This window comes from Trachypithecus francoisi, unplaced genomic scaffold (genome assembly GCF_009764315.1).
Source record: "Trachypithecus francoisi isolate TF-2019V2 unplaced genomic scaffold, Tfra_2.0 Lachesis_group4, whole genome shotgun sequence".
NCBI lineage: Eukaryota > Metazoa > Chordata > Mammalia > Primates > Cercopithecidae > Trachypithecus > Trachypithecus francoisi.
In genome coordinates, this window is record NW_022681469.1 from 113288577 (window position 1) to 113303804 (window position 15228).

The following is a 15228-nucleotide window of genomic DNA, read 5'->3' on the forward strand; positions in this document are numbered from 1 at the left end:
TCCCGACACCCAGCCAGGAATCAACAATTCTACAATGTTCTTTCTGAGAACTTTTTTTTGTCTCTCATCTACTTCTCTCCTATACTCAACTTTCCAAAGGCTTTTTTATTTATTTATTTTTTATTTAAGACAGAGTCTTGCTCTGTCGCCAGGCTGGAGTGCAGTGGTACCATCTCATCTCACTGCAACCTCTGCCTCCTGGGTTCAAGCAATTCTCCTGCCTCAGCCTCCTGAGTAGCTGGGACTACAGGCACGTACCAACACGTCCAACTAATTTTTTGTATTTTTAGTTGAGACAGGGTTTCACTATGTTGGCCAGGATGGTCTTGATCTCTTGACCTTGTGCTCGGCTCGCCTGGGCCTCCCAAAGTCCTGGGATTACGGGCGTGAGCCACTGCGCCTGGTCTTCCAAAGATTTCCTTAAAGACTTCTTTAAATTGCCTTAAAACTCCTCTCAAACTTAACCTACGTGCATATGAAGTTTTTCCTTTTCTCTTCGCATACTGAAACAAAACAAAGTCCAAATATTGAAGTTGCAAAGGCCAGCCCCTCTGGGACAGAGGGTAGGGAAAGGAGCAAGGATGTTTAATTTACGATATGGGCAGGTCCAGGCGGAGGAGAGGGGCTGGGGCTACTAGAACTTGGGGTTGCTGTCCTGTCATAGCTATAAACTCTAGACGGGCACAGACCTTCTTTGTCTCTTCTCCAGCGTGGTTCCTGGTGGTAACCATGGTGCTTGGCACAGCTGTGGTGCTCAAGAAAACAGTTGCGGGAAACTCATGTTGGTGGTAAAAGCTTGGCATGTACCTCACAGGTGCTGGCAACGTGGCAGCTGTTATTACTGATGAGATCTGAGCGCCACTAAGGAGGTGGTGACAGTTTCAGTCACCCCTGTGTGATCAGCACAGGTCTTCAGCATTTAAAACACAAATATTTTTGAGTTCTTACTATGCACCACCACGATAAGGGATTAAATAAACCTTCAAGGGCTGGGTGCGGTGGCTCATGCCTTTAATCCCAGCACTTTGGGAGGCTGAGGTGGGAGGACTGCTTGAGCCCAGGAGTTCGAGACCAGCCTGGCCAACAAAGTGAGGCAGGTCCTGTCTCCAAAAACAAAAACAAAAACAAAAAATAAAACAAAACAAAAAACAAATTAGCTGGGAATGGTGATGCACACCTGTAGTCTCAGCCACTCCGAAGGCTGAGGCAGGAGAATTTGCTTGAGCCTAGGAGTTGGAGGCTGCAATAAGCTACGATCGTGCCATTTCACTCCAGTCTGGGCAACAGTTAAGACCCTGTCTCCAAACAAAAGAAAAAACACAACCAAAAAAACCTTCAAGGAACATATAGCTCCTTCAGGGAGATAAAAATGTGTGCCAATATTTTCAACAGTATTCTCTTATAAGGTATTTACTCAGCTCCACCTATCTCAGTCATTTGTAAATAAGGGGGCAAGCAATAATAACAGATGAAAATCACTGCTCTTGGGGTGGTGACAGTCTAGTAAACACACGCTGTGCCTAATAACAGTTAACCCTAATTTAATACCTACAATGCGCCAGACGGTATTCTAAGAGCCTTCATGTATGACCATGTTTCATCTTCACAGCAACCCTAGCAGGTATTATCACCCTTATTTACAGACTAAAGCATAACACCAAATGAAAGAATAGGGCATTACCAAGTACACACAACCATCTGGGATGACACAAAGGATGCACTGGTTAGCTGAAGAAGCCTTCTCAGAGGGCGTAAGAATTGGACTAAGTCTCTAAGCGGATGCCTGTAATCCCAGCTACTTGGGAGGCCAAGGCAGGAGAATCGCTTGAACCCGGGAGGCGGAGGTTGCAGTGAGCCAAGATTGCACCACTGCACTCCAGCCTGGGCGACAAGGCAAGACTCCCTCTCAAAAACAAAACAAAACCCACAATGTTTTGCATGTTTAAACTTTTTTGTTTACAGGCATATTGTTCCTGCATTTATTGTTCAGACACATATTGTACTCTCAGATGTAGTTGATGTCCTGTTTTTTTTGTTTTTTGTTTTTTTTTTGAGACGGAGTCTCGCTCTGTCGCCCGGGCTGGAGTGCAGTGGCCCGATCTCAGCTCACTGCAAGCTCCGCCTCCCGGGTTTACGCCATTCTCCTGCCTCAGCCTCCGGAGTAGCTGGGACTACAGGCGCCCGCCACCTTGCCCGGCTAGTTTTTTGTATTTTTAGTAGAGACCAGGTTTCACCGTGTTAGCCAGGATGGTCTCTATCTCCTGACCTCGTGATCCGCCCGTCTTGGCCTCCCAAAGTGCTGGGATTACAGGCTTGAGCCACCGCGCCCAGCCGATGTCCTGTATCTTAAGCTGCTCAAAGTATAAGATAAGCCCATGCTATGATGACACATATCATTTAGTCCATTAAATAATCACAACTGGGCCAGATGCAGTGGCTCACACCTGTAATCCCAGCACTTTGGGAGACTAAGGCAGGCAGATGGCTTGAGCCCAGGAGTTCAAGAGCAGCCTGGGCAACAGAGCGAAACCTCATCTCTATGAAAAACATAAAAATTAGTCAGACGTGGTGGCATGTGCCTGTAGTCCCAGCTTCTTGGGAGGCTGAGGCAGGAGGAACGCGTTAGCATGGGAGGTTGAGGCTGCAGTGAGCCATGATCATATCACTGCACTCAAGCCTGGGCAATAAAGACCTCAAGAAAATTTAAAACAAACAAACAAACAAACAAAAAAACCATCCAAGTTTTATCCAAAGAAAATCCTGGCCCCTAAGTATGAGCAATTTTCATTGTGACTTTCCTGATTTGTCACTTGAGGTTTTTGTGGCCAGAAACAGATTGCTCTATTAACTAAGACTCATGCAGTTGTCAGATAGGCATGTGAAGATGACGGGGGCCCTGTCTTCTGTACTCCTCTCCCCTCCCCCAACAGGCAGGGGCTTCCCTCCTCCTAACTCAGCACGGGGCTGTTGGATTAGGGTAGTTGGTGGTTGGATCTGTCACCTGGGAACTATTCCAACTCCTACCCCAATCTTTTCTGCACATTTGCTCGAGGCCTTATTTTTTATTTTTTATTGAGACTCTAGAGTCTCACTCTGTCACCCAGGCTGGAGTGCAGTGACAAGATCTCAGCTCAGTGCAACCTCTGCCTCCCAGGTTCAAGCAATTCTCCTGCCTCGGCCTCCCAAGTAGCTGGGATTACAGGTACCCACCACCATGCCCAGCTGATTTTTTTTGTATTTTTAGTACAGACAGGGTTTCGCCATGTTGGCCAAGCTGGTCTTGAACTCCTGACCTCAGGTGATCCGCCCCGTCAGCCTCCGAAACTGCTGGGATTACAGGTGTGAGGATGCCTTATGTTTTAATCATCTGAGTTTTCCCCCACACTTTTGACAAGTTATTACCACTCTTGTACCTCTTCTTGTCCCTGTTGTCACCTGATTTTGTGCCTTTCAAAGATACGGCCATGCTTGGAGAGCAATTAACTGCTTGCAACACCAGAAATGACTTTTTGCTCTACACGTTCAGAGAAACTTCTGAACAAACTATAGAAATGACCCCTGAAAGTATAGTCTTGACTTTTAAAAGGCAGTTTTAAGAACTGGAATTTGAGTGTTTTCAATTTTGTTCAGCTAGTTGCCTGATGCACATGTAGTCTCGGGTTAGTAAAATAAAATTTTTTTTTTTTGAGACGGAGTCTCGCTCTGTCTCCCAGGCTGGAGTGCAGTGGTGCGATCTCGTCTCACTGCAAGCTCTGCCTACTGAGTTCACGCCATTCTCCTGCCTCAGCCTCCTGAGTAGCTGGGACTACAGGTGCCCGCCACCATGACCAGCTAATTTTTTGTATTTTTAGTAGAAACGGGGTTTCACCATGTTAGCCAGGATGGTCTCTATCTCCTGACCTCGTGATCTGCCCGCCTCAGCCTCCCAAAGTGCTAGGATTACAGGCATGAGCCACCGCGCCCAGCCTTGGGTTAGTAAACGTTAAACATGTATTCCCATAAGTAAAAATCAAAACAAAAATCATAAGATTTAAAATTAGGTTTATCTTTAAATAGGTAAGTTGCAAACAGAGGTAGGAGATGGCAATTTTTAGCTTAGGTTTAAAAACATACGCCCATTAAAATGGAATATATATATTTATCTACAGATTTACCTGCTTCATTTATGTTAAACATTATAAAAGTAAGCAATTCACATTAAAAAATGTAAACGTGGCTGGGTGCAGTGGCTCACGCCTGTAATCCCAGCACTTTGGGAGGCCGAGGTGGGTGAATCACGAGGTCAGGAGATCGAGACCATCCTGGATAACATGGTGAAATCCCATCTCTACTAAAATTACAGAAACAAAATTAGCCGAGCGTGGTGGCGGGCGCCTGTAGTCCCAGCTACTCTGGAGGCTGAGGCAGAAGAATGGCGTGAACCTGGGAGGCGGAGCTTGCAGTAAGCCGAGATCGTGCCACCGCACTCCAGCCTGGGTGACAGCGAGACTGTCTCAAAACAAAAACAAAAACAAAAACTCCTGCCCTAGAGTTACCTGTGCTTAATTGCTATTTTTTAGAGACTTTTTAGCCTCCAAAGTACTATATGAATAAACACACGTTTTTTCGTTTGTTTTGAGACAGTCTCTTACTCTGTTGCCAGGCTGGAGTGCGTTGGCGTGATCTTAGCTCACTGCTACCTTTGCCTCTCTGGTTCAAGCGATCCTGCCTCAGCCTCCTGAGTAGCTGGGACTACACACGTGCTCCACCACACCCAGTTAACTTTTTTTTTGTTTTAGTAGAGATGGGGGGTTTCACCATGTTGGCCAGAATGGTCTCGATCTCTTGACCTCGTGATCTGCCCGCCTTGACCTCCCAAAGTGCTGGGATTACAGGCATGAGCCACGGTGCCCGGCCTATAAACACAGTTAAAGCAGGAAACCCGGGCGCGTCTTCACCCACCCGCTGTTCTCTCAAAAGCACAGGCACTCTAGGAGACTGTGAAAGATTGGTTAGATCTCTGAGCTGGGTTCATCTATTCTGCTCTCTGGTTTGGGAACACATTCTGGTAATATTTTTTCTTCTATTTTTTAAAGACAGAGAGACTGGCCACATTTTATCTCATTTATATGCATCTCACCTTTATCCCCAAAGACTTCAGGTGGAGATTACACTAGGAACTAAAACCACTAAAATCTAAAACTCGACCAGGCGCAATGCCTCACACTTGTAATCCCAGCACTTTGGGAGGCCGAGGTGGGCAGATCACGAGGTCAGGAGATCGAGACCATCCTGGCTAACATGGTGAAATCCCGTCTTTACTGAAAATACAAAAAAAAAAAATTAGCCGGGCCTGGTGGCGGGCGCCTGTAGTCCCAGCTACTTGGGAGGCTGAGTCAGGAGAATGGTGTGAACTTGGGAGGTGGAGCTTGCAGTGAGCAGAGATTGTGCCACTGCACTCCAGCCTGGGTGACAGAGTGAGACTCTGTCTCAAAAAAAAAAATTCTCAAAAAAAAAAAAAAAATCTAAAACTCAAGTCACTAAAATCATGATAAACCAGAAGGACTCAAGGTTAGGAAGACAAACAGAAGTATAAAATCAAGGCTGAGGAAAATAAGAACAGAAGTCTAAGGTCTGAAAGGTCACAGAGCTGTAATTACTCTGCACATATCTACAAATTCTAAGTTTATGGGGGAAAATATGCCTAGTTATTAATAGGCATGAAATCGTGGGTGTGCTGGCCAATGTCCATATTCTATATGGTACACACGCTTAAATACTGAAAACATTCACACACACCCCTTCTATGTGTTATTAAAAAGGAAGTGGTTTTAAAAGATCTACTTAATTGAGCAGGGAATGGCAGTGCATGACTGTAGTCCCTGTTACTTGGGAGGCTGAGGTAGGATCACTGGAGCCCAGGAATTCTAGGCCAGCCTGGGCAATGTAGCCATTTTAAGACCCCTCTCTAAAAAAAAAAAAGAAAAGAAAAAAAAAGTCTACCTTAGCTGGGTGTGGTGGCGGGCACCTGCAATCCCAGCTACTAGGGAGGCTGAGGCAGGAGCATTGCTTGAACCCAGGAGGTGCAGGTTGCAGCGAGCCGAGATAGCACCATTGCACTCCAGCCCGGGCAAAGAAGAGCAAAACTCTGTTTCAAAAAAGAAGTCTACCTAACTGGCTGGAGTTCAGGGAAAGGTACACTCTCACACAATGCAGCTGACAGCATCATTTGGTGAATGCTTTCTGTAGGGTATTTTGCAATGTGGAGCAAACAGGCTTTAAAATGTACCTGCCCTTTGACCCAGAGCTCCCTTCTGGGAATGTGGCTTAAGGAAAACATCATGGATCTGCTTACGGATCTGCGCAACGCTTTGACTGCAACCATGCCCATGGCCGCGCTGTAATAGCAAAGTACTGGCAACGATTTATGTCCAACCACAGGGGCTGACCAATAAATTATGATGAAAAATGGAGTCGTGTGCAGTCATCAGAATGACAGCGCACAGAAAACCCACAGGGGAATATGTATTGAAAAATATCAGAAAAAGTGACAGCAAGAGTTAGTGTTATCTCTGGTTTGCAGGATTCTGGGCACGCTTATTTACACTTCTTATTTTATTTTTATTTTTTTTGAGACAGAGTCTTGCTCTGTCACCCAGGCTGGAGTACAGTGGCGCAGTCTCAGCTCACTGCAACCTCTGCCTCCCGGGTTCACGCCATTCTCCTGCCTCAGCCTCCCGGGTAGCTGGGACTACAGGCACCCGCCACCACGCCCGGCTAATTTTTTTGTATTTTTAGTAGAGACGGGGTTTCACCATGTTAGCCAGGGTGGTCTTGATCTCCTGACCTTATGACCTGCCCTCCTCAGCCTCCCAAAGTGCTGGGATTACAGGCGTGAGCCACTGCGCCTGGCCTAATTTTTATATTTTTAGTAGAGATAGGCCTTCACCGTGTTGGTCAGGCTGGTCTCGAACTCCTGACTTTAGGTGATCCGCCTGCCTCAGCTTCCCAAAGTGCTAGGATTACAGGCATGTGTCCCCTGTCCCCCCTCTTCCAAATGCCCAAAGTAGGTACATTTTCAAGAAATGTTACATAAAAAGGAAAGTATTTTCATTAATATTTAATTAACAAGAAAATGCAATTAACCATAACTCTGCACCCCATTCCGAGCCCTCCAGTTTAACATAAGGGATATTTACATCCCTTATGCAATAAAATCCTTTCATGGCCGGGCGCGGTGGCTCACGCCTGTAATCCTAGCACTTTCGGAGGCTGAGGAGGGTGGATCACCTGAGGTCAGCAGTTCAAGACCAGCCTAGCCAACAAGGTGAAACCCCGTCTCCACTAAAAATACAAAAATTAGTTGGGAGTGGTGGCACCCGCCTGTAGTCAGGAGGCTGAGGGCAGAGAATCAGTTGAACCTAGGAGGCAGAGGTTGCAGTGAGCCAAGATTGCACCATTGCACTCCAGCCCGGGTGACAGAGCAAGCCTCCATCTCAAAACAAAACAAAACAAAAACCCTTTCATGCGTTCCGTTATGATAGTTTTAGAGTCTAATGAACTTCAGTTTATGTCTTCCTCTAATGACTACCACAACTGTATGGCCTCTCTCAGACCAGAATTCCCCAGGTCTTGGTTTGTCTTCTGACCTGAAGGATTTCCCACGGGGCTCCCTGCCAAGGTTACAGACGCCCTAAAGAGAAACGACACATCACCAACAGGCCTGGAACAAACGATTTTGTTTTGTGTTTACTTTAAAATTATTTTTTGCACATACCCACAAGAATGGCAAAAATTAAAAGGATGGGAAGCAGCAGCAGCTGGCGAGGATGAAGAGCAACCGGAACTCTCACACTCTGCTGGCGGAATGGCAACTGGCGCGTCGCTTTGCAAAATCAATCAGCAGTTTCTCCTAAAGCCAAATATTTGAATATCTAATACTCAGCCAGTCTGCTCCTGTGTATCTACCCAAGAGAAATGAGGGCCTATGGCCATCAGATGGGAGCCAGAACATTCATAAAGCACGACTCGTAATATCTTGGAATAGTCTGAAAATAATCCCAGCCGGGCGCAGTGGCTCAAGCCTGCAATCCCAGCACTTTGGGAGGCCAAGGCTGGCAGATCACCTAAGGTCGGGAGTTTGAGACCAGCCTGGCCAACATGGTGAAACCTAGTCTCTACTAAAAACATAAAAATTAGCCGGGCGTGGTAGCACACACCTGTAATCCCAGCTCCTCGGGAGGCTGAGACAGGAGAATTGCTTGAACCTGGGAGGCAAGGGTTGTAATGAGCCAAGATCACACACACCACTGTACTTGAGCCTGGGTGACAGAGCAAGACTCCGTCTCAAAAAAAAAAAAAAAAACCCCAGAAAGAAAGAAAATAATCCCAGCCAGGTATGGTGGCTCATGCCTGTAAGCCCAGAACTTTGGGAGGCTGAGGTGTGTGGATCACGAGGTCAGGTGTTTGAGACCAGCCTGACCAACATGGTGAAACCCGATCTCTACTTAAAAATACAAAAATCAGCCAGGCGTGGTAGCATGAGCCTGTAATCCCAGCTACTCAGGAGTCTGAGGGAGGAGAATCGCTTGAATCTGGGAGGTGGAGGTTGCAGTGAGCCAAGATTACGCCACTGCACCCCAGCTTGGGCGACAGAGCAAGACTCCATCTCAAAAAAAAAAAAAAAAAAAGAAGTTAGGAGAGGGGTTACCCTTGGAGGGGTGCAGCAATTGCGAGGGGGACTTCAGGGGGCTGCCATGGTTTGCTTCTTGATCTGGATGGTGGTTACACAGGTGTGTTCAGTTTGTGAACAGTTAGTCAGCTATGTACACTTAGGCACAACTTTATGTATACTGCTATTCAATAAAAAGTTTTAAAAACAAACTTTAAAATATATTTGCATGTGTCAGCAGATAAGCTAAAATTCTATGCAGTTTTTACAACTCATTTTTAAGTTGGAATATTTAGTTGGAATTATTATAGCTTTGAATACAGGCCTGTAATCCCAGTACTTTGGGAAGCCGAGGCAGGCAGATTACTTGAGCTCAGGAGTGTGTGACCAGCCTGGGCAACACAGCGAGACACCGTCTCTACCAAAAATTAGCCGGGCATGGTGGTGCATGTGGTCCCAGCTACATACCTGTAGCTTTTGATTTACATTTGTGACACTATTTCAGTTGTGGGTATTAATTCTTGTCTTGCACAGACCTTCAAGGGAAAGCTAATCTGCATATAATTAAAACAAACTGGATTTTTATTTTCAACATTCCACCCAGTTTTTAATTAAAAAATAATCATTTTTTCTTGAGATGGGGTCTCACTCTATTGCCCAGGCCAGAGTACAGTGGCACCACTCCAGTACTGCAACCTCTGACTCCTGGCCTCAAGTGATCCTCCCACCTCAGCCTACTGAGGAGCTGGGACCCCAGGCACACACCACCACACCTGGCTAATTTTTGTATCTTTGTAGAGGTAGGGTCTCACTACATTACCCAGGCTGGTCTTGAACTCCTGGACTCAAGCAATCCACCTACCTTGACCCCCCAAAGTGCTGGGATTACAGGCGTGAGCCGCCGCTCCTAGCCTCATTTTATTAAGAGAGTTTGTTCAAAACATGCCAATGATGACGAATTAACAGAATGACAGAAAATTCCAGTGACACCATAGAACGCTGCATTATGAAAATGTATTTGGTTTGTGCATCTGCTGGTCACTGGAAATTAAATTATCATACAAACAAAGGCATGGTAAGTGGGATGTGGCAGCCGGTCACTAAGAGACTCAAGGCCTCAGTTTCTCAATCTGGTTAACCACCAGCCTGGCCAACATGGTGAAACCCTGCCTCTATCAAAAAATGCAAAACTTAGCCAGGCGTGGTGGCTGTAGTCCCGGCTACTCGGGAGGCTGAGGTGAGAGAATTGCTTGAACCTGGGAGATGGAGGTTGCAGTGAGATGCGATTGCACCACTGTACTCCAGCCTGAGCAACAAAGCAAGACCCTGTCTCAAAAGTAAATAAATGTAAATAGTTAAGCAAACACAATCCACATTCACCTGGAGGGCTGATGTTTACTTAGAATTAAGAACGCTAGGCCAGGCGCGGTGGCTCAAGCCTGTAATCCCAGCACTTCGGGAGGCCGAGACGCGCGGATCACGAGGTCAGGAGATCGAGACCATCCTGGCTAACACCGTGAAACCCCGTCTCTACTAAAAAAATACAAAAAACTAGCCGGGCGAGGTGGCGGGCGACTGTAGTCCCAGCTACTCGGGAGGCTGAGGTAGGAGAATGGCGTGAACCTGGGAGGTGGAGCTTGCAGTGAGCTGAGATCCGGCCACTGCACTCCAGCCTGGGTGACAGAGCAAGACACCGTCTCAAAAAAAAAAAAAAAAAAAAATTAAGAACTCTGTGAAAAGTATCATAGGAGGGTGCCAGGAGCCTAGCAAAGGACAGGTGCTTCACACATTAAATGGATAAATGTCCATTCATTCAACAAAGACGCATGCCTACTATGTGTCAGGAACTGTTCTAAGTGCTTGGAATAAAACAAAAAGCTCACTGCCTTGTAGAGCTCACATTCTAGTTGGGGTGGAAAGAGAGGGAAAGAAACATAAGAAATAAATACATCACATAGCCTATTCTAAGGAAGTGTTATGGGGGAAGGTAATGTAGCCGAAGGTGGGCCTGGGAGATGGATGGAGGTGTCTGCAATCTGAAAGAGAGTTTGGGCTTGCTTCCTTGAGGTGACATTGAAAGGCTTCTGTGACATCTTCCCTTTTACTTTCTATTTAGCAAGATTCCTGTAGGTAGGACATCCCTGAATGCCGCCATGCCCGTTCTTCCTCCACTTCCTAAGTTTTTTTTGTTGTTTTGAGATGGAGTCTTGCTCTGTCGCCCAGCCTGGAGTGCAGTGGCGTGATCTTGGCTCACTGAAACCTCTGACCCCCTGGTTCAAGCGATTCTCCTGCCTCTGCCTCCCGAGTAGCTAGGATTACAGGCATGTGCCACCACACCCAGCTAATTTTTGTATTTTCAGCAGAGACGGGGTTTAACCATGTTGGCCAGGAGTGTCTCAATCTCCTGACCTCATGATCTGCCTGCCCGCCTTGGCCTCCCAAAGTGCTGGGATTATAGGCTTGAGCTACCGTGCCCAGCCCTATTTCCTAAGTCTTTAACAGTTCTTCTAGGAAGGCTGTGGCTACTCTTAATTAAGGGTTTTTTTGAACTTCTTCCTCTACCATGAGAGCATATACTCATCAGAAAACCATGCAAAATCACAAGCAAGCTTTTGAGGGCAAATTATGGGCATGCTATAAAGTGTAGAGGGGGGAGGGATTTTTGGTTGAACTCTAATTAGTAACAGCAACATTACTTGACATTTTGAGGCTTATAACATCATTTGTTTGAGAATTAGTAAAATACACACATCGTCCTGGCAGTTAACATGGCTCTCCAGTAATCATTTGCCTACACATACATTTTAGACATTTCAGCAAATGCGTACACAGCATATATTTAAGGATATTTGATACTGGCTACAGAGGATCACGTTACTTTATAATTCCTCCTTTTCTCTAAAGTATTCCTTTATTTCAAAATCAGAGAAACCTGAGGGTTTTGTTTTGTTTTGACGCAGAGTCTCGCTCTGGTGCGATCTGGGCTCACTGAAAGCTCCGCCTCCCAGCCTCCCCGGTAGCTGGGACTACAGGTGCCCGCCACCACACCCGGCTAATTTTTTGTATTGTTAGTAGAGATGGGGGTTTCACCGTGTTAACCAGGATGGTCTTGTTCTCCTGACCTTGCAATCCGCCCACCTCGGCCTCCCAAAGTGCTGGGATTACAGGCGTGAGCCACCTCGCTCGGCCCTGAGTATTTTTTTAAAAACTAAAACCCATACTAGCAGATCATTAAAAAACTCATTTGCAGGTGGCTTTTGTAAACACACCTGGTTGTGTTTGCGTTTCTATTAGTAAAATATGGTAGATGGTTAGGTAACATAGAGGACATCTCTTCTTAAAAGCACTAGATTCATCAACACTGCCCCTAGGTTTTTGCCATATTAAGCTTAAATTGTTTTCGGCTTGAACATCACGAGGCGGGGCGGGATAAGGGGAAGAACCCAATACAGAGACGGGGAAAGGTTTTTCAGACTCCTGACTATAAAATTTCACTTTGCATTGCCTGCATGGCCAAAGCATAGGCTAGCAGTCCTCACTATTTCATAGATGACATAAACTTGTGGTCTGATGCTGTAAATATCCTACCACCTGGACATTAAAAAAAAAAAAAGGTCCCAAAACACTACCAAGGAAATAGTAATTAACATTAACAAACATTTAGTGAGCTTTCCAGTATGCTTTCAGACACCTGGCAATGGAAAACAATCAGGTACTGGTATTTAATCTCCATTTACATTGCTTTATGTCTACAAATATACATAACCAAAATGATGAAATCCACACTTTTTCCCTGCAGTTTCCGTTCTTTGGATAATACGACATGCCCAAGTGGTTGGCACTTGCGATGCTGCAATTCGCCTTGGTACGGTCCCCCTAAGGAGTTGCTAATAAAAGTCTATGTCAGGAAGAAGCAGGAGGAAAAAAAAAAAAAAGTGGCATTTAACTCAGAACACCTGACTGCTAGTCTCAAGTTTCAATCGCAGCTCAGACTGGGAAGATACACAGGGCTCTGTTCTTGGAGGGAGGGTGGAAGGTAGTGGTGTTCTGTGTTTTTGCACTCCAGTGGATATCAGACTCTGCCTCAAATTTGGAATGGCCTGTGTTCCTCAATTACAAAGTTTTTCCTTCACTGACAGTCAACAGGGCAGCTACTACTTACTTCCCAGGTCTGAGTCTGGCAGAAAGAACGTTTTATTTACACACTTGGTCAGCTCCCGACACACCTCATGCAGAAACGTCTTCCGGGTCATTTAAATAGTAGCAATCTCAATACAAATGTAGGAATCAACATTCGAATTTCCCAGATGTCTAAAGATCACCCTCTATGAAGGCAACACACGAATATGAAGAGTTTTTGGTCACAGTGATTGAGCACCAAAAACACTGTGTCAACTGTCTCTACTCTCCCTACCTGTCAGGCATAATTTATATGTGACAATACACTTTGGGTTAAGATAAACAGAATGGATAATCTCTTGGATTTCAATACATAACAAAAATGTTCATGTTCTTCTCTTACTTTCATTCAACAAAAGTTAAGACTTCTCTGATTTTAGGAATTCAGACTTTGAAACCCCAGAAACTAAAATTTTACGGTTAAAAAAGTCTATCAAAATGACCAAACTTCCTGATTCAAGCACCAGGGACAGAAAAAAGATAAAACACACCAACCAACCGACCGACCATTTACAACCTTAAACATGCCTGTACACGAACTTAGAGAACATTAAAGTTTCAAGAGTTTGAGATGCCTAGGCTGAATTAAAACAAAAGTTGTTTTGTGTTCTATTAATAGCAGATGATTAACATATCTTATTTCACCTGGAATTCATTTATTAGTACTTAAACTGGCCACTAATCCTAAGTCTGTCTGTCTCAGGAAAAATTATCTCCTAACACATGCAAGTTAAGAGACCGGGCATGAATGCATTCCTTAAGGTTAGGTCAATTTCATTAAAACCTCGGTTGTTCTTTGACTTCAAGAACCTCACCAAATAACCCATATATAAAAGCCAAGTTCAACTGAAAGCTGGGAGAGGAAGGGTCTAAGGGGGAGGGCGTTTCCCTGGAGAACGCCCAGAGCTCGGCTCACCTGGCGATCCTAGTAACAGGGGAGTTTCACCCCCACATTCTTGGGCGCTTTCTTTTCTCAGAGGAAACTCGAGCTTATGTCTTTGGTCCCGGAGGCTTAAGCCCGACAGCCAGGCCAGCGCGGGTCACTGATTCCAAGAAGTTGGGAGGAGGACGTGGGCCCCCATCGAGGCACAACAGACCCCTCCCCAATCTAAGTGCACTGGTTGTAAAATGTGGAGCCGGTCAGGAGATGGGGGGCGGTCTCCAGCGCTCTGAGGGTCAGGGAAGAGGGGATGGGACAGGGGAGGAGAAGGGGCAGGAGAGGCGGAGAAGGACCAGGAGTGAAGTGGGAGACACACGGGGGAGGAGAAAGAACCACGAGGAGAGGGAGGGAGGGGGAAGAGGGGGAGAGAAAGGAGAGGAGGGACAGGGGAGGAGGGGGAGACACGGGGGAGAAGGAAGAACCAGGAAGAGGGGAGCGACAGGGAGGAGGGGCAGGGGAGGAGAGAGAGTGAATGGGGAGCGGAGGGGCAGAGAGAGAGGTACGGGGGAGGGAAAGAGGGAAGCAGCACAGGGAGGAGGGGGAGGAAAGGGGGAAAAGTGGGGGGCAGGGAAGGAGGGGGAAAGTGGGTGGGAGGGAAGGAGGGGGAAAAGTTGGGGGTAAGGGATGGGGGGGCAGGGAGGAGGGAGAGGGCCAGGGGAGGAGTGGGAGAGACGGGGCGAGGTGGAAGGACCGGCGCGAGGAGAGGAGGCGAAGGGGAGCTGGGGGCATTGGGAAAGTACCTTCCCGCGTAAAGTCTCCTTCTGACCCCCGAGGTGGAAAGCCCTGACCTCCCTGAGCCCCGGGCCCCGGGCTTACCCGGTAGGTGCTCTCCGTGAGCCGGTTCACCTCCTCGGGCCCTCGGGACATGGCTGCGGCCGCCGGGCGAGCAAGCGCGGGAGAACGCGGCTGGGCCTCGTGGCCGCCGGACTCCGGGCAGCGGGAGCGCCGGGGCGCGACTAAGGGGCTCCGGAGGGTTGGCCGCCGCCGCAGCCGTCGGCCCGAGAGTGCCCGCGCGCGCCTCCGCTGCCAAAATGTCAAAACTTGCGGCGGCGGCGCCCTGGCCTTCTGCGAGGAGAAGAGAAGCTGCTGGACGCCGCCCGAGGAAGCGGGGCGGGCCGGGCAGCCCCACCTGCGGGGGGCGGGGCGAACGGGGGCGGGGCCGCGGGGCCGGAGGGGCGGGGCGGCCCCACCTGAGGCGGCCTGGTGAGCGGGCCCGGGCCGGGGTGGGCGGGGCGGCTCCCGCTGAGGCGGCCGAGGTGGGCGGGGAGGAGGCGGGGCCGAGCAGCTGGAATGGGCGTAGCCGGAGGGAAGCGGGCCCCCCCGAATGGGCGAGGTCATCCCACCTGGGGCGGACAAGGCGGGGAGGCCACGGTGCGCCCCCTAGCGGCCCTCCCGGAGCTCCGGCGACGTAGGGCCGGAGACCCTGGAGTGGGACCGCGTGTGGAGCGGGCTGCTCGCT

The 15228-nt window shown here is 47.8% G+C and overlaps 1 protein-coding gene and 1 pseudogene across 3 annotated transcripts in view; both read right to left on the bottom strand.

Annotated features, from left to right (window-relative positions):
- BAIAP2L1 (BAR/IMD domain containing adaptor protein 2 like 1) overlaps window positions 1-14973 on the bottom strand; it is a 113461-nt gene extending 98488 nt beyond the window's left edge. For 2 of the 3 annotated variants that reach the window (XM_033195026.1, XM_033195025.1), the window contains exon 1: window positions 14586-14973. In XM_033195026.1, the coding sequence (XP_033050917.1) occupies window positions 14586-14636 (51 nt within the window). In that variant the 5' untranslated portion in view covers window positions 14637-14973. Of the gene's footprint in view, window positions 1-13745; window positions 14099-14585 lie in introns of those variants that run through there. The other variant, XM_033195027.1, reaches the window with a different exon arrangement.
- On the bottom strand, window positions 3505-3574 carry LOC117073935 (annotated as a pseudogene).
- Window positions 14974-15228: the final 255 nt, after the last annotated feature.